The sequence below is a fragment of the Takifugu rubripes genome, chromosome 4 (assembly GCF_901000725.2).
Source record: "Takifugu rubripes chromosome 4, fTakRub1.2, whole genome shotgun sequence".
Classification (NCBI taxonomy): domain Eukaryota; kingdom Metazoa; phylum Chordata; class Actinopteri; order Tetraodontiformes; family Tetraodontidae; genus Takifugu; species Takifugu rubripes.
The window spans coordinates 12176098-12200195 of record NC_042288.1 but is presented as its reverse complement, the minus strand read 5'-3'; the positions used below and the strand labels follow the sequence as shown (position 1 = coordinate 12200195).

General features: G+C 44.5%; 3 protein-coding genes and 2 long non-coding RNA genes across 6 annotated transcripts; all 5 read right to left on the bottom strand.

The window, feature by feature from the left end:
• Positions 1–1229: 1229 nt before the first annotated feature.
• Positions 1230–5618, bottom strand: LOC115249689 (ubiquitin carboxyl-terminal hydrolase 37-like). Its single transcript, XM_029835769.1, has 13 exons — positions 5576–5618; positions 4951–5088; positions 4654–4728; positions 4425–4561; positions 4189–4320; positions 3983–4106; positions 3760–3911; positions 3572–3665; positions 3417–3493; positions 3202–3319; positions 3059–3113; positions 2786–2975; positions 1230–2697 (listed from the first exon to the last, which is right to left on the bottom strand). Exons 2-12 carry the CDS (start codon positions 5053–5055, stop codon positions 2812–2814), a joined length of 1233 nt encoding a protein of 410 aa, XP_029691629.1. The 5' UTR covers positions 5056–5088; positions 5576–5618; the 3' UTR covers positions 1230–2697; positions 2786–2811.
• Positions 5619–5879: 261 nt separating this feature from the next.
• LOC115249690 (uncharacterized) lies at positions 5880–8464 on the bottom strand. The gene is made up of 7 exons (XM_029835770.1): positions 7495–8464; positions 7299–7374; positions 6901–7035; positions 6531–6635; positions 6382–6456; positions 6229–6267; positions 5880–6095 (listed from the first exon to the last, which is right to left on the bottom strand). Exons 1-7 carry the CDS (start codon positions 7644–7646, stop codon positions 5910–5912), a joined length of 768 nt encoding a protein of 255 aa, XP_029691630.1. The 5' UTR covers positions 7647–8464; the 3' UTR covers positions 5880–5909.
• An 8286-nt stretch (positions 8465–16750) lies between these two features.
• LOC115249692 (uncharacterized) lies at positions 16751–17978 on the bottom strand. The gene is made up of 3 exons (XR_003888371.1): positions 17654–17978; positions 16954–17028; positions 16751–16862 (listed from the first exon to the last, which is right to left on the bottom strand). It is a non-coding gene; the product is annotated as an uncharacterized lncRNA (long non-coding RNA).
• A 1042-nt stretch (positions 17979–19020) lies between these two features.
• Positions 19021–19529, bottom strand: LOC115249693 (uncharacterized). Of its 2 annotated transcripts, none has more exons than XR_003888373.1 (3): positions 19397–19529; positions 19198–19273; positions 19021–19113 (listed from the first exon to the last, which is right to left on the bottom strand). It is a non-coding gene; the product is annotated as an uncharacterized lncRNA (long non-coding RNA). The 2 variants fall into 2 exon arrangements; XR_003888372.1 differs by having other exon boundaries at positions 19198–19270.
• A 1278-nt stretch (positions 19530–20807) lies between these two features.
• On the bottom strand, positions 20808–23764 carry LOC115249688 (ubiquitin carboxyl-terminal hydrolase 37-like). Its single transcript, XM_029835768.1, has 13 exons — positions 23733–23764; positions 23509–23646; positions 23212–23286; positions 22984–23120; positions 22758–22889; positions 22552–22675; positions 22329–22480; positions 22141–22234; positions 21986–22062; positions 21771–21888; positions 21628–21682; positions 21355–21544; positions 20808–21266 (listed from the first exon to the last, which is right to left on the bottom strand). The coding sequence occupies exons 2-12, from the start codon at positions 23611–23613 to the stop codon at positions 21363–21365; spliced, it is 1251 nt and encodes a 416-aa protein (XP_029691628.1). The 5' UTR covers positions 23614–23646; positions 23733–23764; the 3' UTR covers positions 20808–21266; positions 21355–21362.
• Between the last annotated feature and the right edge of the window lie 334 nt (positions 23765–24098).

The window sequence follows — 24098 nt, the reverse complement described above, 5'->3', positions numbered from 1 at the left end:
ATCAACCCCGGAGAGTGCCTGTCCATCACGCCGAGCCTCCCGACAAGCTGTAAAACACAGCTAACGGAGACTGAATCATGAAGCTCTTCCAGTGCGCTGCACATGGGCAGATTTACAGATCGTTAAAAGTTATGTGCGCAAGTTATTTTACATGTTTTCAAAATGTAGTCAGCCTCCCTCTCTTGCTCTCTCTCATCATTAATTACTGCTTCATTGACTGATTAATAGAAATAACAGTACCAGGTGTCTAATCAGCAAGGATCAGTTGTGTGTGTGTCCGTGTGTGTATGTGTGTGTGTGTGTGTGTACATGCGCACATGCACTCACCCCTCTAACTAGGTCAAACCCCCTGTTGCCGCTCGCTAGGAGATAACAAGGGCTGATCTTTAATCTGGGCTTGGAGCTCGATCGTCTAACTCCGTTAAACACACACACTCATTAAAATCTCCTGACTGCACACCTCTAACTCTAAAATTAACCCAAATCCAGTCACAACCCTGTCCTGACCCCCGCCAACAGCCTGTCTGTCTGTCTGTCTGTCTGTCTGTCTGTCTGTCTGTCTTGTTTGATTTAGCTGCCATGTCCTCCCCGTGTTTGCATATGGTTCCTCCCCAGGGCCAAAAACATGAACAGTTGGTTGATTGGACGGACGGACGGATCCGTCAATGATGTGTGGAGACAATGGAAATGGGTGATAAAGTGGTGTGAGTCACCAAAAAACAGACATGAGGACACACACACACACACACACACACACACACACACACACACACACACACACACAGGAGCAACTCTCTTTATGAGACCATTTTTTATTGTGATACATGAATTTTCTGTTCAGTTTTCATTCTGACCATAACCTGAATTGATTTATGTCCAGACACAATCTCAAATACCTCAGACATTAAATCAGGACTTTACTATGAAATTTAGCGCGCGGCCCAAAAGCTCAACCACATAAGTCGGTCAAATCCCTTTAATGCGAGTAACTTGGGCACAGACACACACACACACACACACACACACACAGACACAGATGAAACCGAAATACAGACAAATGCTCTCATCGTTGAAGCCTGAAATTGCCTTTCCTTCCTGCTGTTGATTGTGTTTCACACTCACTGAAATAAAAGCTGGGACCAAGTGACTGTGTGTGTGTGTGTGTGTGTGTAGGCAGTAGTGATACAAGGTTACATAACAGAGAGTGATCAAGCCCCTTAGCTTTTAAAAATATTTTATTTTCAAGTTTTAAAGGGAAGACATAAAAACAAGCACATCAACAGTCATAACAACAATGACTCGGTTTAGACATGCGGGGAAAAGAATCACGTATGTAGCAAAGAATGAAATAAAGGCACCAGATGCACCAATGCAAGGCGTTAACCAGGGCACCCAAAGGGTCCCTAGAGGTGATTGAGAGTGACCAGATAAGGCTGTTAATTTGCCCTGATCGTGTGTGATGGTTATGAATGGACCCTGGGTCCATTTATCCTCTCCCATATCAACCAGCACCTTCTGGGGAGGGAGAGGGGGTAGATGTCCAGTTCACCCTAGCATTAGAGGATGTTATGTTGTTGGAGGCAGGCCTGCTGTGGCCTGTGAACAGCCAGATTTATGGAGCTGGGGTGATTTCAGCAGAACATCAAAGAACACATCCTCCGTCAGGGAAGTTTTAAAGTCGGGACATTTAGAGGAAACATAATACCAAATTTTCAGGTAGCAGAAATCATGTGGGAATCCAAATTTCATCCTGAGTTCTTTGAAGAATGCAAAATGTCTTGATTCTTATATCTTATTGTGAGGGACAAATAATTCAAAGTTCTCCATCCCTTGATTTTAATATGTGTTTAATGACAAAAACTCCCCATCTTGGAGAAAAACAGAGCCGGCAGGGAGGATCCAACCACTGAGCCACTGCCAAAACATCATGGCCGCATCACTCGCTGCCCATTGGCAGTGTGTGACTATTGGCAATCCCGGTCCTCCCTCTGATTTGGGCTTTGGAAATGAGCCTTTAAGATTCTTATTACCCTACATGTAAGACACAATTACAGAATCAAGTTCATTTAAAAATAGGCAAACGTGAGAGTGATAGTAAGATTCTGACAGGGATGGAGCAACCATCTTGATGGAATTAATCCAGCCGATCAGGCAGAGTTTGCCTCACATCTATGATTTGCTTGAGCTTGACAGCATAGAAAAATCAGCTTGAAAGTAAATTTCTTTGGGTTTTTTCTTTGGGAATGCTCTCCCAAAAGCATTGTGGGTGTTGGTAGCTCAGTCTGTTGGGAACTGGGCTGAGAAGCAGTCGGCAGCTCGTGGTGGAGGTGGACGCCCCGGATCCTGCACCGAACCAGCTGTTCGTCCTGGAGACGGTGAGGTCTGAAGTCCTGCAAAGGGTCCACACGTCAAAGTTGACCTGCCACCCGGGGGTCAATCGCCCATCAGCGTCCACCGGACTGTCTCCCTTCTTTGCATCCCTGGGGTACCAGCCTCCGTTATTTGAGATCCAGGAGGACGAAGTATCGGTACCCTCAGTACAGGCCAGCATGCGCCGTTGCAGGAGGGTGTGGAGGCAAGTCCGTGCTGCACTCCTGCGTCTCGGAAGCTGGCTCCTCGCTTCGTGGGGTCCTTTGAGGTGGAGCGGATGGTGAACCCTGCAGCCGATTCATCCTTGACGACCTTGACCTTGTGAACCTTGTGATTTGAATAAAGGCACTTTTAGTTAATTATTCTCCACTATGGGTTGCCTGCTTTTGGGTCCTGAGACAAACAACATATTTACCCTTATTTCTAGTCTGGATTTTCATCTTACTCCATCTTCTCATAATACAGCAAATATGCTGTTTTCTGCCGCTGCTGGCACACGTGGTTAACATTTGTTTCTGTCACAACGTCGTCATCGTATGTCACCCAGCAGGCATTACCATCCCCTTGGCTTGCATCTCGAAAAACGCCATCACAAATGTAATGGCCTGTGAAGGAAGGAACTGCTTTGTTAGTGGTCAAACAAGGAGAAGGTTGGATTTCAACGCAGTACTGACAGCTAACTACTGACCGCTGGTAGTGCAGCTCCCCAAATGGTTCACAATGCTCTTTAAGGTATATTTTGTCTGCAGAAAATAAAAAGAACAAGCCATTAGCTCCACTCTCCACGCCATTTCAGACTGATGACTGCTTAAAGGTTTATCAAGGGTTTACCTTCTCACTGCTCTGATTCGTGCTGAGCAGCAGCTCCCTCGATAAACACGTGGCTCTGTGTATTTTTTGTGCACCAAAGTAGGACCACTGAATTCTCAAAAGGTGGACGATCAGCACACTATTGAGAAGAAAAGGGGAGGGAAGAGGAGATGTAGAGACAGTTAGGGCCTTTAGAAGGCAGCAGATGTGAGGATGCTGAGATGGCTGGTTCTCACTTTGGCAGAGTGAAAAAGGATCTTTTCGCTGTCGTCTGGGAGGCGCCACAGTCACATTTGTAATCCAGCAGTTGCTCCTGCAGAATCAACAACAGTTGTGAGGTTCAACAGCTCCTCCGTCGTTCACACATGAACACCAAACATGTGTCCCTTACTTTCAGGTGCAGCTGTATGCTTTGCATGATGGTGTCCTCAAGCGCCACGGACAGGATCAGAATCTCCTCCATATTTTCACGCTTGTGGCCACAACTGTGAATTCAAGAGAGGATTCAAATAACTAAGGATTCAACTAAACAAGTTCAACACCTATGCAGGAGCAGAAGGTTTCTAGGTATGTTCCCACCTGTGGCACAGCATGGTGCTCAACATCTGGAAGCTGATGTGAGCCTCCACAGGGCAGGTGTAGCTTTGCTGTCTCTCATTTGCCAATGACCTGATCTCTGCAGAGATGGAGCTCAGCTGTTCCAGGACGGTGTTCAGAAATTCGTGGGCATCCTGCAGACAGACCAAAGTGTCTAGTCCAGAAAAGATTAGGATGATGCTCTTGAAAATAAAAGAATGATTACTTGTTGGGCATCATTTCCAAATTCTGGCTGATGCAGGGCAATGGTGTGCAGGAATGTAAAGAGGGTGGACTTCTTCTGCATTCTGGTTTTGGTCGAGAAGCCGTTGCTGATGTCACCGAGCAACCTGGAGAAAGGAGAAAGCAGATGTTTTTCATTCAATGCATTAATGCCAGAGAATAATGGTCACACGTGAGCTTGTGCTGTACTTGAAAAGCAGAGCTTTTGGGTGCAAAAGCCACTGTTGACTCTGTTTGTTGAGCTCCTTCACAAAAGGCACGAGGGTCAGGAGGCTCTGGAGAACAGAGTTCATATAACAGGTCTGGGACAGGTTGGGGAGCCTGAAACACAAGAAAAACAGAGCAAAGTGTTGATGATGATGATGGCGATGATGATGATGATGATGATGTTGATGATGATTATGATGATATGCTAAAATCTATACCCATAACAGGCCAGTTCATCAGGCGTAAGGGTTCTCCCACTTCCAAATCTGTTAAAGGCCTTCATTAGGCGCTCCTCTGGGGCTCTGGGCGGTGTCGTCACAGCCGCCACATCACAGCCTGCATCAGCTTTAAGTGTCTGTTAAGGTTAAATATTGAAAAAAAAATCAAAAAAACCTGATGCATAGTCCTTTATAATAGTTTAACAGTCAGAATTTTGCTGATTCTTACAGCCAGGATGTCTGAAATCCTTTTGGTTAATGAGGATGAGTTTTCTTCTTCCTCATCACTGGAACTTGTTGCACCCTGTTGTAAAAATAGCAGTAAAGTGGTCATTACGGGACACTAATGTCCATATTTCCATTGTGCTTTCCTCTACAGGTTGCTCAGCTGAAGCTTTTGCCTGAAAGGATGTTAAAACTAAACTGCTAAGATGTAGGAAAGCTTTTCTGAGTCTTCCTCATCCTTGTTCTCAAAGGTCTGTTAGTTAAAGGCAAAGCAAAAATAACTCAATCTCTTAAAATGTACCTGGTGACCTGCGACACCTAAAGGTGAGCCTGGCTGGTCGACTATTATCCGGAGCTCTTCAGCCTGCTCCTCTTGGTGGGTTTCATTGATACAGAAAGAAACCATCTCTGGGTCTTCTTCAACTGTGGACCCCAGGCTCTGTTAAGAATAAAGCAACATCAGCTCAATCATGTTAAACAAAGTCAAAAATACATCAATGATAAGTTTAGAAGAAGCATTTTTACAGCTTGTTCAAAGTCGCTGCTGTATGTGGAGGAACAGGGGCTGTCTAATGGACACATGTCCTCTCCTCCTTCCCCTGCAGGACACGCTGGGCTCTGTTTGTTGGAAGAAGAGACAGGGTCCATGTGAAACATCAGGAACTGGTGTTAATTTTTCTCTATTAAAAGATAAAAATGTACCTGGTGACCTGCGACACCTAAAGGTGAGCCTGGCCGGCTGACTATTGTCAAGGGCTCTTCAGCCTGCTCCTCCTGTTGGGTGTCACTGACACAGGAAGAAACCATCTCTGGGTCTTCTTCAACTGTGGACCCCAGGCTCTGTTAAGAATAAAGCAACATCAGCTCAATCATGTTAAACAAAGTCAAAAATACATCAATGATAAGTTCAGAAGAAGCATTTTTACAGCTTGTTCAAAGTCGCTGCTGTATGTGGAGGAACAGGGACTGTCTAATGGACACGTGTCCTCTCCTCCTTCCCCTGCAGGACATGCTGGGCTCTGTTTGTTGGAAGAAAAGACAGGGTCCATGTGAAACATCAGGAACCGGTGTTAATTTTTTTCTCTATCAAAAGAGAAAAATGTACCTGGTGACCTGCAACACCTAAAGGTGAGCCTGGCCGGCTGACTATTGTCAAGGGCTCTTCAGCCTGCTCCTCTTGGTGGGTGTCACAGGCACAGGAAAAGTATATATCTGGGTCTTCATCGGTGGACCCCAGGCTCTGTTAAGAATAAAGCAACATCAGCTCAATCTAATAAAACAGCCACAATTAGAGGAAAAATTACCCAGTGGTATAAATATGATGGATAGTCCTAATAACAATGTAACAGTAAAAATGTGCTTGATTCTTACAATCGGGACATCTGAAACACTTTTATTTGATGTCGACAAGTTCTCCTCTTCCTCCTCAGTAGTGCATGTTGAACTCTGTTGGAAATAGGGGGAAAAACTGGTAATTACAACAAACTAATGTCCATATTTGCATGTAACATCCATATTGTGCTGAGGTTCTTCAGCCGTAGCTTCTGCAGGAAAAGGCATTACAAAATAAAAGACTTACACGTGAATATATCTCTGACTGATCTCCATCAAAGATGTTCTGTTCGGTAAAAGTAAAGGGAAAATATAAAACAAACATTGAAGGAAAGACTGTCCAGTCAAATAAACCTGATGGATAGTCCTTTACAACAGTCAGAATTTTGCTGATTCTTACAGCCAGGATGTCTGAAACCCTTTTGCTGAATGAGGATGGGTTCTCTTCTTCCTCATCACTGGAACTTGTTGAAATCTGTTGTAAAAATAGCAGTAAAGTGGTCATTACAGCACACTAATGTCCATATTTCCACTGTGCTTTCCTCTTACAGGTTGCTCAGCTGCATCTTCTGCAGATTCTAAGGAGCTCATAAATGAACTGCTTTGCTCTGATGAAAGCGTCTCTAACTCTTCCTCATCCTTGTTTTCCAGGCTCTGTTAGTTAAATCAGAAGCAACATCATCTCAATCTCTTAAAACAAAGTCAAAAATAAATCAATGTTAAGTTCAGAAGTAGATTTTACAGCTTGTTCAATGTTGCTGATGGATGTGGAGGAACAGGGGCTGTCTAATGGACCCGTGTCCTCTCCTCCTTCCCCTGCAGGACACACTGGGCTCTGTTTGTTGGAAGAAGAGACAGGGTCCATGTGAAACATCAGGAACTGGTGTTAATTTTTCTCTATCAAAAGAGAAAAATGTACCTGGTGACCTGCGACACCCAAAGGTGAGCCTGGCCGGCTGACTATTGTCAAGGGCTCTTCAGCCTGCTCCTCCTGTTGGGTGTCACTGGCACAGGAAGAAACTATCTCTTGGTCTTCATCTGTGGACCCCAGGCTCTGTTAAAAATAAAGCAACATCAGCTCAATCATGTTAAACAAAGTCAAAAATACATCAATGTTAAGTTTAGAAGAAGTATTTTTACAGCTTGTTCATCGTCGCTGCTGGATGTGGAGGAACAGGGGCTGTCTAATGGACACGTGTCCTCTCCTCCTTCCCCTGCAGGACACGCTGGGCTCTGTTTGTTGGAAGAAGAGACAGAGTCCATGTGAAACATCAGGAACTGATGTGAATTTTTCTCTATCAAAAGAATAAAATGTACCTGGTGACGTGTGACTCCTAAAGGTGAGCCTGGCCGGCTGACTATTGTCAAGGGCTCTTCAGCCCGCTTCTCCCTGCTAATGCAAAACCCAAGAAAACAGAAGATCTGCATGATGAAGAACCCTTCTCCATTTGTCACATGAATGTTTCAGTCACAAAGGGCAATATGTTTAACTTTGAGGAACGTTTGGTCGTACCGCCTTGGTTGGTCCAAAGGTTCATCGTCTTCTTCGTCTGATTCCTCTACAGTGACACAAAAACATGAAAGAAAGCACCGGAGAGCCTCGTTCATAAACTTTTTGGTCTTGGATTTGGCTGCATTGCCAGCTGCGCTATTAATGGGCTGCATTCTTTTTGCAGTGAAACAAAATGTGTTTGTCAGTTTACTTGGTTTGTGATATACTGACTAACCTTATACCCCCTCTTTATAATGTTGAATTTCAGCCTTTGTTTATTGCTTTGTACAGTTGTCCTTTGATGGCACTGTTTTGTTGCTTTGGATCCCTGTGCTTTGATTACGACTAATATATTACTCTGATCATCGCAGTGTGCATCGCAAGATGCAGAAAGGCCAAACAGGACCAAGGTGGTGGCATGTGTGATAATAAATGACCTAGAGCTAGCACAGACCTCCACTGAGTTGCTTATTTCCCCACACGATTGCGTCAGGGTAACGTATTGCGTTACTTCCTGTCTTCTCAATCATTCGTTGGTTGCCCTGTGCACGGTGTGTCGTGTTCACTTTACTTAAAATTGAACACTTGGGCTGTTTCCGAAACCACACACTCGTTCCCTATTCACTGCTCACTACATGGGGGACATGGATTGAGTGAACTACGTAGTGCACTCAATTTAAAGTTAGTATTCGGACAACGGTGTCATTTACGGCGCACGTGAAGTGACGCCATGGTTTCGCCTAATAATTACAAACCGGCCGGTCCAACACAAATACATTCAGCGGCCATTTTAGGAAAATGCTATATTTTACCCGATAATTAACTCTATAAAATAAAATGAAATATTAATGTCAATAATAGAATAGAATAATTATTACTTATTACCTCAAATAACTAGTGTCCCTTGACATTTTCAAGCCAAGACGTGATGGTACATTCTCAAGTCATATTCTGCTGTGGTGAACACATTTAATACAGCAATTTTTCATCAAAAAATGGATCGGGAGCTACTTTTCATCTTTGTAAATATTCTTTTACGGAGATTCTGTCGCCTGGTGAGGAACAGACAATTCTGAAGAACAATTTCAAGTGAGGGAGGGGGGGACAGTGAAGATTGATTGATTTTTTTTTTACACATTTATGTTGTAATATTTTAAGATGATCATATTGGACCCCTACTGAAAAAAAATTAATTTCAAAATGGCGTCCACACTATTGAGTGCGGACACCATTTCAAAATGGCGTCCACACAATTGCGTGCGGACACCATTTCAAAATGGCGTCCACACTATTGAGCGCACTATGTAGGGTATAGGGGGTGGTTTAGGAAACAGCCTTGGTGTGTTGTATTCACTTTAGTTAAAATTTGAACACTTGGGACGTTCTAGTCACCTGATAACAGTGAAAAACAACCCATATTAAACAAATACAGGGCTTCGCCGACTATGTGCATTAGCATGGCCTCACCGTCTGTTTCACCCGGTGTCTTTGTCTGTTCAGCGTGTGAAATGTTTCATTACTCCTCTGCCTCCTTTAGTGAAGGGAATAGGGGCAGAAAGTGTAGTTTATTTACGGCTATGGAGGCGAGACTTGGCGAGCTTGAGACGCGGTTCTGCAGCTTGGAGTTAGCTGGAGTTGCGTCAGGTAGCCGGGAGAAGCTAGCTGCTGCGGAGCCGCCTCGCGTAGCTACAGCTAGCGGTCCCCCGGCAGCAGCCGGCTAGCCGCCCAAACCAAAGGCCCACGGTGCACCACCAACCGCTTCCCGCGGCTAATCATTTGTTTTTCCCCACTCGGCGACACACCCGCTGAGAAACCGACCCTGGTAATTGGCGACTCTGTTTTGTGCTACGTGAAGCCGACTACAGGGCCATAGTTAAGTGTATTCCGGGAGCCAAAGCGGGCGACATTGGCGGGCGCCAATTTCAAGCTGCTGGCGAGACGTAAACGTAACTTTGGTAAAGTTATTATTCACGTCGGAGCCAACGACACCCGGCTTCGTCAGTCGGAGGTCACCAAAATTAACATAGAGTCGGTGTGCAGTTACTCTAAAACGATGTCGGACTCCGGAGCATTCTCCGGTCCCCTCCCCAATCCGGCCAGCGATGAGATGTTTAGCCGCATGTCGTCGCTCCGTCGCTGGCTGTCACGGTGGTGCCCCGAAAACCAGGTGGCCTTTGTAGACAACTATAGCATTTTTTGGGGAAAACCTGGTCTGATTAGGAGTCCATCCCACACGGGATGGTGTCTCTCTTATTTCTAGTAACTTGGCTAATTTTATTAGACTCAAAGTGACCTGACAATCCAGGGTCCAGACCAGGATGCAGGGTCGTGGTCTTACACACCTCTCTGCTGCTTCCATAGAACCCTCATCCACCAACAATAATATATTTAACACTATAGACGTAGTCTCTGTTCCACGGTTAAAAGTTCACCAAGCACAGAGAAGGGGAGCGGTCAATCACCATAATATAATTAACATTAATACCAAAGCACAAGTTGGAGAAAACTAACATCACAATTAAATGTGGACTATTAAATATTTAATCTCTTTTGTGTAAATTCCTGTTAGTGCATGACCTGATAGCGGATTATCACATTGATTTATTTCGTCTTACTGAGACCTGGCTTCAGGAGTATGTTAGCTTAAATGAATCTACTCCTCCAACCCATCTTAATTATCATATTCCTTGTGTTACTGGTCGAGGAGGGGGAGTGGCAGCTCCGAGTTATTAATTAATCCTAGACCAAAATATGGTTCCAGTTCATTTGAAAGCCTGACTCTTGGCATCACCCATCTGAACTGGAAGACAGAAAAGCCACTTTTGTTTGTGGTTGTATATCAGCCCCCTGCTGGGCCACATTCAGAGTTCCTATCTGAGTTCTCTGACTTCTTATCTGACTTGGTCCTTAGATCAGATAAAGTCATTATCATTGGAGACTTTACCATGCATGTACATGTTGTAAATGAAAGCCTTAGAAATGACTTCATTTCATTACTTGAGTCAGTTGGTTTAGTCACTTGGCATTGTTGTCTTTGATCTTAAGTTGACATTTTAGTCTTTGATCTCCTTTATATCAAAGACATCAGCTTTACCTCTTTCAGCACATGCCTGAGGAGCTCAACACTCTTGTGGTACTGGTGACCAGCAGACGCATCAATGGCACAGAGAGGAACCCAGCAGCTGAAGGCAGACCAAGAACCACTGGAATCATCCATGGAGACTTGGAGGGAAGAGGTCCAGCACCTCAGAGAAGCCCTGGCAGAGAAGGAGGAGCAGCTCAGCAGGGCAGTGAAGAGGCGACAGATGAGGACTGTGGCCCATGTGGAGACCATGACCCAGCTGAACAGCACACAAGCTGCTCTGAAGGAGAGCAACCTCAAATGTGCTTCTCTGGAGGAAACCCTCCACAGTCAGCAGCAGGAGATAGAGGAGCGACACAGGAGAGAGTTGATGAAGCAGGAGGAAGGTTTGAATCAGAAGCTCCTTGTAATCGAGGAGGAATTTGAGAGGAAGCTGGAGGAAGAGAAGCAAAGATGTAATGAAGAGAAAGAGGCCTTGAGGCAGCAGCTCTTTCTACAAGAAACAAAGTTCAACAAACTCTTGGAAGAAGAGGAGCACAAATATAACGAGAAGATCGTTGAAAAAGAAGAGTCAATGAAGCAGCAGCTGTTGGCTAAAGAAGAGACCTATAACAAGATGCTGGCTGATGTTTGTCAGCGGTGGGAGAGGACAGCTCAAAAATGGGTCCAGATGAGGGAAGAGCTGGAGCAGAAGATCCAGGAGAGCCAACGGTTGAGGCAAGAGGAGGAGGAGCAGACCAAAGAGGAGCTCCAGAGGCTCTCTGAAGTGATCCTCCAACTTGAGGTGAGATGCTTTCGCCTTTGTTCCTCTTCCAGAAGATTTCAGATGATGTTCAGTGAAATCTAAAACACAATCTCTCTTTTCTGCAGCTTCAAGTATCAAAGAAAAAGAAGAAAAAATGCTTCTGTAGATGGATCTGCAAAAAGATGAAGTTCTGGAAAAGATCAATTAAAGAACAATTCCAGAGCTCCCAAAGCCCCCCTCCTCCTTTACATCCTGACTTCCACAGCGTCACATCCTGTCTTCATCAGTTTTATTTTAAAGTATAATCATTGTTTATATTCTATGTTTGGATCTATGATGTAGAAACAATAAAACTCAAAGTAAACCACCAGATTGTAGATGTTGTCAATGGCAGCTTTAGAAATGGCTTCATTTTCATTACTTACATCAGTTGGTTTCCTCCAGCAGATAAACCAACCACCTTAGATCTAGTTCTGACTTATGGTGTTGAGGTAGAACATGTGTCAGTGTTCCCTCAGAACCCCCTCCTGTCAGACCATTCTTTGATCACTTTCACATTTATGATTAAGGATTCTTCTATGCTCAGAACAAAGTCTTACTATAGCAGATGTCTTTCAGATAATGCTGTAGCTAAATTTAAGGAAGCGATCCCTGTGCTAATCCCAGGACCACTGTGTGTTTCCCCAGGGATCAATCATTATAATCTTCGCCCTGCTGAGGTTGACTCTATTGCTGAAGGTGCAGCAACCTCACTGAGGATCACGCTTGATTCTGTTGCCCCCCTGAAAAAGAAAATAGTAAATCAGAGGAGGTGTGCCCCCTGGTATAATTCACATATCACGACCCTCAAGCAGAAAGCGCGCAGACAAGAAAGGAAGTGGTATTCTTGTAAAATTGACAGCTATCATGTAGCCTGGAAAGACTGTCTATTAGTTTACAAAAAGGCCCTCCGCGAGGCTAGAACATTTTTCCTCTTTAATTGAAGAAAATAAGAACAACCCCAGGTTTCTTTTCAGCACTGTGGTCAAATTAACCAAAAGTCACAGTGTTTTAGATCCACGTATCCCTTCTTCCCTTAGTGGTGAAGACTTCATGAGCTTCTTCACTGATAAAGTTCTAGCTATCAGAGAAAAAGCTAACCAGGCCATCCCAACAACTGGACCATCACCAGATGTGCTGACTGTGGGAACATACAGGTTCTCCAACGAGCCCTTAAACTCCTTCAGCCCTATATATTTTTCTGAGTCTTTGCTAATTCAGAAATCCAAGTCCACCACGTGTCTTTTAGATCCCATCCCAACACACCTGTTGAAGGATGTTTTATCATTGATAGGCAGTTCTATCCTGGACCAGATCAATGGTTCTTTAGTGACAGGTTATGTACCCCGGTCCTACACGGTGGCAGTGATTAAGCCGTTGCTTAAAAAGCCGTCACTGGATCCGGACATATAGCAAATTATAGGCCGATATCCAACCTTCCTTTTATCTCTAAAGTTCTAGAGAAGGTTGTGGTGACTGAGTTACTGGAGCACCTGCAGAGGAACAGCTTGTTTGAGATGTTTCAGTCAGGCTTTAGAGGTCATCACAGCACAGAAACAGCACTTCTTAAAGTTACTAATGATCTTCTTAAAGCTTCAGATCATGGACTTGTCTCTATGCTGGTTCTCAGTGCTGCTTTTGATACAGTTGATCACAGCATGCTGTTATAGAGACTGGAACATGTGATTGCGATTAAATGGACAGCACTAGACTGGTTTAGATCATATTTATCTGATAGATACCAGTTTGCTCATGTCCATGGTGTTCCCTCTTCATACAGTAGGGTTAGCCATGGAGTTCCTCAAGGTTCTGTACTTGGACCAATCCTCTTCACCTTGTACATGCTTCCCTTAGGGAACATTATTCAGCAGCATGTGACAAATTTTCATTGTTATGCTGATGACACTCCGCTATATTTATCCATGAAACCAGAGGAGACAGAGAAGTTAGTGAAGCTCCAGACCTGTCTTAAAGACATAAAGTCCTGGATGTCTTCAAATTTCCTCCTCCTTAACTCAGGAAAAACTGAGATCATGGTGTTTGGTCCTGAACCTCTCAGGGATAGATTAGATCACATGATCACTCTAGATGGTATCTCATTAACATCTAGTCTCTCTGTGAGGAATGTTGGAGTAACTTTTGATCAAAATCTGTCCTTCAACTCACACATTAAATTAGTCTCTAGAGTGCCTTTTTTCACCTGAGGAACATCACAAGGATTATAAAACTACTGACCCACCATGATGCTGAAAAGTTAGTCCATGCATTTGTTACTTCCAGGCTGGACTATTGTAATTCTTTATTATCAGGATGTCCAAACTGCTCTTTAAGAAGCCTCCAGCTGATCCAAAATGCTGCAGCCAGAGTTCTGACAGGTATTGACAAAAGAGATCACATAACTCCTGTACTGGCGTCTCTTTATTGGCTGCCCGTTAAATTTAGAATAATTTTTAAAACCCTTCTTTTGACCTACAAGGTCCTCAGAGGCCTAGCTCCATCCTACCTGGAGGAGCTAGTGACACCTTACCAGCCCAATAGACCGCTCCGCTCTCAGAATGCTGGTCTACCCCAGAGTTTCTAGGGGTAGAATGGGGGGCCGAGCATTTAGCTACCAGGCCCCCCTGCTGTGGAACCAGCTCCCTGTCCAGGTATGGCAGGCTGACTCCATCACTACTTTTAATTTTAGGCTTAAAACCTACCTCTTTGAAAAAGCTTATTGTTACTAATTCTGTAGTATATGAATCTTACGCTGAGTCTAAAACCATCCCCTATACCCTAATAGTGCACTCACTTTTGAAATCGTGTCCAAATTCTTCTCGAGCATCGCTGTACCCTATGTAGTGCACTCAATGTATCCCACAATGGATTGCGAAAAGTAGTGCACAACCGATGCACCCTAACTCGAAAATATATCCCATCAGCCTTTACGGTATCACGTGACACCATAAAAATACATTTTTTAACATAATTTCCACTGTGCGGTTTGATTTATAAAATTTTTGGGAAATGAGAAATCAATGTGTAGTTTACAATTGTTTTCAGTAGTGGTCCAATATCATCATCTTAAAATATTACAACATAAATGTGTAAAAAAAATCAATCGATCTTCACTGTCCCCCCCTCCCTCACTTAAAATTGTTCTTCGGAATCATCTGTTCCTCACCAGGCGACAGGATCTCAGTAAAAGAATATTTACAAAGTGAAAAGTACCTCTGGATCCATTTCTTGATGAAAAATTGCTTGAATAAATGTTTTCACTACAGCGTAATATTTGACGACGGCGGAGACAAGGAGGAGCACATTCAGCATGTCCATCTCGTCCTCCAACGGCTCCTGGGGAACCGTCTTTTTGTGAAGGCCAAGAAGTGCGAGTTCCACACCACCATCTCTTTCCCGGGGTTCGTGGTAGTCTCAGCGTCCACCGGACTGTCTCCCTTCATGGCATCCCTGGGGTACCAGCCTCCGTTATTTGAGATCCAGGAGGACGAAGTATCGGTACCCTCGGTACAGGCCAGCATGCGCCGTTGCAGGAGAGTGTGGAGGCAAGTCCGTGCTGCACTCCTGCGTCTCGGAAGCTGGCTCCTCGCTTCGTGGGGTCCTTTGAGGTGGAGCGGATGGTGAACCCTGCAGCCGATTCATCCTTGATGACTTCTACCACACCCAGACCTTGTGAACCTTGTGTTTTGAATAAAGGCACTTTGAGTTCATTATTCCCCACTGTGGGTTGCCTGCTTTTGGGTCCTGAGACAAACAACATATTTACCCTTATTTCTAGTCTGGATTTTCATCTTCCTCCATCTTCTCATAATACAGCAAATACGCTGTTTTCTGCCGCTGCTGGCACACGTGGTTAACATTTGTTTCTGTGACAACGTCGTCATCGTATGTCACCCAGCAGGCATTACCATCCCCTTGGCTTGCATCTCGATAAACGCCATCACAAATGTAATGGCCTGTGAAGGAAGGAACTGCTTTGTTAGTGGTCAAACAAGGAGAAGGTTGGATTTCAACGCAGTACTGACAGCTAAACACTGACCGCTGGTAGTGCAGCTCCCCAAATGGTTCACTATGCTCTTTAGAGTGTATTTTGTCTGCAGAAAATCAAAAGAACAAGCCATTAGCTCCACTCTTTGAGCCATTTGATACTGATGACTGCTTAAAGGTTTATCAAGGGTTTACCTTCTCACTGCTCTGATTCGTGCTGAGCAGTACCTCCCTCGATAAACACGTGGCTCTGTGTATTTTTTGCGCACCAAAGTAGGACCACTGAATTCTCAAAAGGTGGACGATCAGCACACTATCAAGAAGAAAAGGGGAGGGAAGAGGAGATGTAGAGACAGTTAGGGCCTTTAGAAGGCAGCAGATGTGAGGATGCTGAGATGGCTGGTTCTCACTTTGGCAGAGTGAAAAAGGATCTTTTCGCTGTCGTCTGGGAGGCGCCACAGTGACATTTGTAATCCAGCAGTTGCTCCTGCAGAATCAACAACAGTTGTGAGGTTCAACAGCTCCTCCGTCGTTCACACATGAACACCAAACATGTGTCCCTTACTTTCAGGTGCAGCTGTATGCTTTGCATGATGGTGTCCTCAAGCGCCACGGACAGGATCAGAATCTCCTCCATATTTTCACGCTTGTGGCCACAACTGTGAATTCAAGAGAGGATTCAAATAACTAAGGATTCAACTAAACAAGTTCAACACCTATGCATGAGCAGAAGGTTTCCAGGTATGTTCCCACCTGTGGCACAGCATGGTGCTCAACATCTGGAAGCTGATGTGAGCCTCCACAGGGCAGGTGTAGCTCTGCTGTCTCTCATTTGCCAATGACCTGATCTCTGCAGAGATGGAGCTCAGCTGTTCCAGGACGGTGTTCAAAAATTCGTGGGCATCCTGCAGACAGACCAAAGTGTCTAGTCCAGAAAAGATCAGGATGATGCTCTTGAAAATAAAAGAAAGATTACTTGTTGGGCATCATTTCCAAATTCTGGATGATGCAGGGCAATGGTGTGCAGGAATGTAAAGAGAGTGGACTTCTTCTGCATTCTGTTTTTGGTCGAGAAGCCGTTGCTGATGTCACTGAGCAACCTGGAGAAAGGAGAAAGCAGATGTTTTTCATTCAATGCATTAATGCCAGAGAATAAGGGTCATACGTGAGCTTGTGCTATACTTGAAAAGCAGAGCTTTTGGGTGCAAAAGCCACTGTTGACTCTGTTTGTTGAGCTCCTTCACAAAAGGCACGAGGGTCAGGAGGCTCTGGAGAACAGAGTTCATATAACAGGTCTGGGAGAGGTTGGGGAGCCTGAAACACAAGAAAAACAGAGCAAAGTGTTGATGGTGATGATGATGTGATGATGATTATGATGATGATGATATGCTAAAATCTATACCCATAACAGGCCAGTTCATCAGGCGTAAGGGTTCTCCCACTTCCAAATCTGTTTAAGGCCTTCATTAGGCGCTCCTCTGGGGCTCTGGGCGGTGTTGTCACAGCCGCCACGTCACAGCCTGCATCAGCTTTAAGTGTCTGTTAAGGTTAAATGTTAAAAAAAAATTCAAAAAACCTGATGGATAGTCCTTTATAATAGTTTAACAGTCAGAATTTTGCTGAGTCTTACAGCCAGGATGTCTGAAATCCTTTTGGTTAATGAGGATGAGTTTTCTTCTTCCTCATCACTGGAACTTGTTGCACCCTGTTGTAAAAATAGCAGTAAAGTGGTCATTACAGGACACTAATGTCCATATTTTTATTGTGCTTTCCTCTACAGGTTGCTCAGCTGAAGCTTTTGCCTGAAAGGATGTTACAACTAAACTGCTAAGATGTAGGAAAGCTTTTCTGAGTCTTCCTCATCCTTGTTCTCAAAGATCTGTTAGTTAAAGGCAAAGCAAAAATAACTCAATCTCTTAAATTGTACCTGGTGACCTGCGACACCTAAAGGTGAGCCTGGCCGGCTGACTATTGTCAAGGGCTCTTCAGCCTGCTCCTCCTGTTGGGTGTCACTGACACAGGAAGAAACCATCTCTGGGTCTTCTTCAACTGTGGACCCCAGGCTCTGTTAAGAATAAAGCAACATCAGCTCAATCATGTTAAACAAAGTCAAAAATACATCAATGATAAGTTTAGAAGAAGCATTTTTACAGCTTGTTCAAAGTCGCTGCTGTATGTGGAGGAACAGGGACTGTCTAATGGACACGTGTCCTCTCCTCCTTCCCTTGCAGGACATGCTGGGCTCTGTTTGTTGGAAGAAAAGACAGGGTCCATGTGAAACATCAGGAACCGGTGTTAATTTTTTTCTCTATCAAAAGAGAAAAATGTACCTGGTGACCTGCGACACCTAAAGGTGAGCCTGGCCGGCTGACTATTGTCAAGGGCTCTTCAGCCTGCTCCTCTTGGTGGGTGTCACAGGCACAGGAAAAGTATATATCTGGGTCTTCATCTGTGGACCCCAGGCTCTGTTAAGAATAAAGCAACATCAGCTCAATCTAATAAAACAGCCACAATTAGAGGAAAAATTACCCAGTGGTATAAATATGATGGATAGTCCTAATAACAATGTAACAGTAAAAATGTGCTTGATTCTTACAATCGGGACATCTGAAACACTTTTATTTGATGTCGACAAGTTCTCCTCTTCCTCCTCAGTAGTGCATGTTGAACTCTGTTGGAAATAGGGGGAAAAACTGGTAATTACAACAAACTAATGTCCATATTTGCATGTAACATCCATATTGTGCTGAGGTTCTTCAGCCGTAGCTTCTGCAGGAAAAGGCATTACAAAATAAAAGACTTACACGTGAAGATATCTCTGACTGATCTCCATCAAAGATGTTCTGTTCGGTAAAAGTAAAGGGAAAATATAAAACAAACATTGAAGGAAAGACTGTCCAGTCAAATAAACCTGATGGATAGTCCTTTACAACAGTCAGAATTTTGCTGATTCTTACAGCCAGGATGTCTGAAACCCTTTTGCTGAATGAGGATGGGTTCTCTTCTTCCTCATCACTGGAACTTGTTGAAATCTGTTGTAAAAATAGCAGTAAAGTGGTCATTACAGCACACTAATGTCCATATTTCCACTGTGCTTTCCTCTTACAGGTTGCTCAGCTGCATCTTCTGCAGATTCTAAGGAGCTCATAAATGAACTGCTTTGCTCTGATGAAAGTGTCTCTAACTCTTCCTCATCCTTGTTTTCCAGGCTCTGTTAGTTAAATCAGAAGCAACATCATCTCAATCTCTTAAAACAAAGTCAAAAATAAATCAATGTTAAGTTCAGAAGTAGATTTTACAGCTTGTTCAATGTCACTGCTGGATGTGGAGGAACAGGGGCTGTCTAATGGACACGTGTCCTCTCCTCCTTCCCCTGCAGGACACGCTGGGCTCTGTTTGTTGGAAGAAGAGACAGGGTCCATGTGAAACATCAGGAACCGGTGTTAATTTTTCTCTATCAAAAGAGAAAAATGTACCTGGTGACCTGTGACACCCAAAGGTGAGCCTGGCTGGCTGACTATTGTCAAGGGCTCTTCAGCCTGCTCCTCCTGTTGGGTGTCACCGGCACAGGAAGAAACCATCTCTTGGTCCTCATCTGTGGACCCCAGGCTCTGTTAAGAATAAAGCAACATCAGCTCAATCACGTTAAACAAAGTCAAAAATACATCAATGTTAAGTTTAGAAGAAGCATTTTTACAGCTTGTTCATCGTCGCTGCTTGATGTGGAGGAACAGGGGCTGTCTAATGGACACGTGTCCTCTCCTCCTTCCCATGCAGGACACGCTGGGCTCTGTTTTTTGGAAGAAGAGACAGGGTCCATGTGAAACATCAGGAACCGGTGTTAATTTTTCTCTATCAAAAGAGAAAAATGTACCTGGTGACGTGTGACTCCTAAAGGTGAGCCTGGCCGGCTGACTATTGCAAAGGGCTCTTCAGCCCGCTCCTCCCTGCTAATGCAAAACCCAAGAAAACAGAAGATCTGCATGATGAAGAACCTTTCTCCATTTGTCACATGAATGTTTCAGTCACAAATCAGGGCAATATGTTTAACTTTGAGGAACGTTTGGTCGTACCGCCTTGGTTGGTCCAGAGGCTCATCGTCTTCTTCGTCTGAGTCCTCTACAGTGACACAAAAACATGAAAGAAAGCACCGGAGAGCCTCGTTCATAAACTTTTTGGTCTTGGATTTGGCTGCATTGCCAGCTGCGCTATTAATGGGCTGCATTCTTTTTGCAGTGAAACAAAATGTGTTTGTCAGTTTACTTGGTTTGTGATATAGTGACTAACCTTATACCCCCTCTTTATAATGTTGAATTTCAGCCTTTGTTTATTGCTTTGTACAGTTGTCCTTTGATGGCACTGTTTTGTTGCTTTGGATCCCTGTGCTTTGATTACGACTAATATATTACTCTGATCATCGCAGTGTGCATCGCAAGATGCAGAAAGGCCAAACAGGACCAAGGTGGTGGCATGTGTGATAATAAATGACCTAGAGCTAGCACAGACCTCCACTGAGTTGCTTATTTCCCCACACAGTGTGACTTACACATAGTATAGGGCATGTATGTGGGCATGTGTGTGTGTGTGTGTCGAGGTGTGTTGATTCCTTCATATTCTAGGTGCTTTCTCAGCACGTCAAAGAAGCCACTCTGAATGTGGTGGATGTGGGCCATGCTGGTTTCCAGCTCAGCTCTAGCGGGTCTCCGGCTGGAGTAAACATTGCGCCCAATCAATTTTAGTGGGTGCAGAAAATGTTCACTCCCAAGCAGGTGATTCGTCTGGGGACAAATTCAATGGGTTCTTTTTTTCCCTTCACCTTCTTGTGTCCCCATGATTTTGTGGGCCTTCAGGTCAAGTATCTTGGTGTGAAGGTGAGCGTTGTGACTTTCCAGCTGAGTGCATTTTGCCCCAGAACTTGCATATGTTTGTCAAGATGCTCTTGGCTAGCTGCACAGGCCTGCAGTTCAGCCTGGGACGTTGCAAGTATATGAATCTTACGCTGAGTCCTAAACCACCCCCTATACCCTATTAGTGCACTCACTAGAGTGGACGCCATTTTGAAATAGTGTCCGAATTCTTCTCGAGCAACGCTGTACCCTATTTAGTGCACTCAATGTATCCCACAATGCACTGCGAAAAGTAGTGTACCACCGATGCACCCTAACTCGGAAATATATCCCATCAGCCTTTACGGTATCACGTGACACCATAAAAATACATTTTTAACGTAATTTCCACCGTGCAGGTTGATATATGAAATTTTTGGGAAATAAGAAATCAATGTGTAGTTTACAATTGTTTTCAATAGGGGTCCAATATGATCATCTTAAAATATTACAACATAAATGTGTAAAAAAAATCAATCGGTCTTCACTGTCCCCCCCTCCCTCACTTAAAATTGTTCTTCGGAATCGTCTGTTCCTCACCAGGTGACAGGATCTCAGTAAAAGAATATTTACAAAGTGAAAAGTAGCTCTGGATCCATTTCTTGATGAAAAATTGCTTTATTAAATGTTTTCACTACAGCGGAATATTTGACGACGGCGGAGACAAGGAGGAGCACGTTCAGCATGTCCATCTCGTCCTCCAACGGCTCCTGGAGAAAAGGGCCCACGCCTCAAAGTTGACCTGCCACCCGGGGGTCAATCGCCCACCTGCCGTGGGTGGAGTTTTGTGGTCTCAGCGTCCACCGGACTGTCTCCCTTCAAGGCATTCCTGGGGTACCAGCCTCCGTTATTTGAGATCCAGGAGGACGAAGTAGCGGTACCCTCAGTACAGGCCAGCATGCGCCGTTGCAGGAGGGTGTGGAGGCAAGTCCGTGCTGCACTCCTGCGTCTCGGAAGCTGGCTCCTCGCTTCGTGGGGTCCTTTGAGGTGGAGCGGATGGTGAACCCTGCAGCCGATTCATCCTTGATGACTTCTACCACACCCAGACCTTGTGAACCTTGTGTTTTGAATAAAGGCACTTTGAGTTCATTATTCCCCACTATGGGTTGCCTGCTTTTGGGTCCTGAGACAAACAACATATTTACCCTTATTTCTAGTCTGGATTTTCATCTTCTTCCATCTTCTCATAATACAGCAAATATGCTGTTTTCTGCCGCTGCTGGCACACGTGGTTAACATTTGTTTCTGTGACAACGTCGTCATCGTATGTCACCCAGCAGGCATTACCATCCCCTTGGCTTGCATCTCGAAAAACGCCATCACAAATGTAATGGCCTGTGAAGGAAGGAACTGCTTTGTTAGTGGTCAAACAAGGAGAAGGTTGGATTTCAACGCAGTACTGACAGCTAAACACTGACCGCTGGTAGTGCAACTCCCCAAATGGTTCACAATGCTCTTTAGAGTGTATTTTGTCTGCAGAAAATCAAAAGAACAAGCCATTAGCTCCACTCTTTGGGCCATTTCAGACTGATGACTGCTTAAAGGTTTATCAAGGGTTTACCTTCTCACTGCTCTGATTTGTGCTGAGCAGCACCTCCCTCGATAAACTCGTGGCTCTGTGTATTTTTTGCGCACCAAAGTAGGACCACTGAATTCTCAAAAGGTGGACGATCAGCACACTATCGAGAAGAAAAGGGGAGGGAAGAGGAGATGTAGAGACAGTTAGGGCCTTTAGAAGGCAGCAGATGTGAGGATGCTGAGATGGCTGGTTCTCACTTTGGCAGAGTGAAAAAGGATCTTTTCGCTGTCGTCTGGGAGGCGCCACAGTCACATTTGTAATCCAGCAGTTGCTCCTGCAGAATCAACAACAGTTGTGAGGTTCAACAGCTCCTCCGTCGTTCACACATGAACACCAAACATGTGTCCCTTACTTTCAGGTGCAGCTGTATGCTTTGCATGATGGTGTCCTCAAGCGCCACGGACAGGATCAGAATCTCCTCCATATTTTCACGCTTGTGGCCACAACTGTGAATTCAAGAGAGGATTCAAATAACTAAGGATTCAACTAAACAAGTTCAACACCTATGCATGAGCAGAAGGTTTCCAGGTATGTTCCCACCTGTGGCACAGCATGGTGCTCAACATCTGGAAGCTGATGTGAGCCTCCACAGGGCAGGTGTAGCTTTGCTGTCTCTCATTTGCCAATGACCTGATCTCTGCAGAGATGGAGCTCAGCTGTTCCAGGACGGTGTTCAAAAATTCGTGGGCATCCTGCAGACAGACCAAAGTGTCTAGTCCAGAAAAGATCAGGATGATGCTCTTGAAAATAAAAGAAAGATTACTTGTTGGGCATCATTTCCAAATTCTGGATGATGCAGGGCAATGGTGTGCAGGAATGTAAAGAGGGTGGACTTCTTCTGCATTCTGTTTTTGGTCGAGAAGCCGTTGCTGATGTCACTGAGCAACCTGGAGAAAGGAGAAAGCAGATGTTTTTCATTCAATGCATTAATGCCAGAGAATAAGGGTCATACGTGAGCTTGTGCTGTACTTGAAAAGCAGAGCTTTTGGGTGCGAAAGCCACTGTTGACTCTGTTTGTTGAGCTCCTTCACAAAAGGCACGAGGGTCAGGAGGCTCTGGAGAACAGAGTTCATATAACAGGTCTGGGACAGGTTGGGGAGCCTGAAACACAAGAAAAACAGAGCAAAGTGTTGATGATGATGGTGATGATGATGTGATGATGATTATGATGATGATGATATGCTAAAATCTATACCCATAACAGGCCAGTTCATCAGGCGTAAGGGTTCTCCCACTTCCAAATCTGTTTAAGGCCTTCATTAGGCGCTCCTCTGGGGCTCTGGGCGGTGTCGTCACAGCCGCCACGTCACAGCCTGCATCAGCTTTAAGTGTCTGTTAAGGTTAAATGTTAAAAAAAAATTCAAAAAACCTGATGGATAGTCCTTTATAATAGTTTAACAGTCAGAATTTTGCTGAGTCTTACAGCCAGGATGTCTGAAATCCTTTTGGTTAATGAGGATGAGTTTTCTTCTTCCTCATCACTGGAACTTGTTGCACCCTGTTGTAAAAATAGCAGTAAAGTGGTCATTACAGGACACTAATGTCCATATTTTTATCGTGCTTTCCTCTACAGGTTGCTCAGCTGAAGCTTTTGCCTGAAAGGATGTTACAACTAAACTGCTAAGATGTAGGAAAGCTTTTCTGAGTCTTCCTCATCCTTGTTCTCAAAGATCTGTTAGTTAAAGGCAAAGCAAAAATAACTCAATCTCTTAAAATGTACCTGGTGACCTGCGACACCTAAAGGTGAGCCTGGCTGGTCGACTATTATCAGGGGCTCTTCAGCCTGCTCCTCTTGGTGGGTTTCATTGATACAGAAAGAAACCATCTCTGGGTCTTCTTCAACTGTGGACCCCAGGCTCTGTTAAGAATAAAGCAACATCAGCTCAATCGCGTTAAACAAAGTCAAAAATACATCAATGATAAGTTTAGAAGAAGCATTTTTACAGCTTGTTCAAAGTCGCTGCTGTATGTGGAGGAACAGGGGCTTTCTACTGGACACGTGTCCTCTCCTCCTTCCCCTGCAGGACATGCTGGGCTCTGTTTGTTGGAAGAAGAGACAGGGTCCATGTGAAACATCAGGAACCGGTGTTAATTTTTTTCTCTATCAAAAGAGAAAAATGTACCTGGTGACCTGCAACACCTAAAGGTGAGCCTGGCCGGCTGACTACTGCAAAGGGCTCTTCAGCCTGCTCCTCTTGGTGGGTGTCACAGGCACAGGAAAAGTATATATCTGGGTCTTCATCGGTGGACCCCAGGCTCTGTTAAGAATAAAGCAACATCAGCTCAATCTAATAAAACAGCCACAATTAG

Excerpts from the sequence above, each read along its gene's own strand:
- LOC115249689 (XM_029835769.1), bottom strand. The coding sequence starts at position 5,055 with ATGGTTTCTTTCTGTATCAATGAAACCCACCAAGAGGAGCAGGCTGAA. Across the intron at positions 4,107-4,188 it reads CCAAAAGCTCTGCTTTTCAA|GTTGCTCGGTGACATCAGCA; the intron begins GTACAGCACAAG and ends TCCTTTCTCCAG. Across the intron at positions 2,976-3,058 it reads GGGGAGCTGCACTACCAGCG|GCCATTACATTTGTGATGGC; the intron begins GTCAGTAGTTAG and ends CTTCCTTCACAG.
- LOC115249690 (XM_029835770.1), bottom strand. The coding sequence starts at position 7,646 with ATGCAGCCCATTAATAGCGCAGCTGGCAATGCAGCCAAATCCAAGACC. Across the intron at positions 7,375-7,494 it reads CCTTTGGACCAACCAAGGCG|CAGGGAGAAGCGGGCTGAAG; the intron begins GTACGACCAAAC and ends GTTTTGCATTAG. Across the intron at positions 6,457-6,530 it reads AAGATGCAGCTGAGCAACCT|ATTTCAACAAGTTCCAGTGA; the intron begins GTAAGAGGAAAG and ends TTTTTACAACAG.
- LOC115249688 (XM_029835768.1), bottom strand. The coding sequence starts at position 23,613 with ATGGTTTCTTTCTGTATCAATGAAACCCACCAAGAGGAGCAGGCTGAA. Across the intron at positions 23,121-23,211 it reads GGATTTCAGACATCCTGGCT|ACACTTAAAGCTGATGCAGG; the intron begins GTAAGACTCAGC and ends TAACCTTAACAG. Across the intron at positions 22,890-22,983 it reads GATGAACTGGCCTGTTATGG|GCTCCCCAACCTGTCCCAGA; the intron begins GTATAGATTTTA and ends CTTGTGTTTCAG.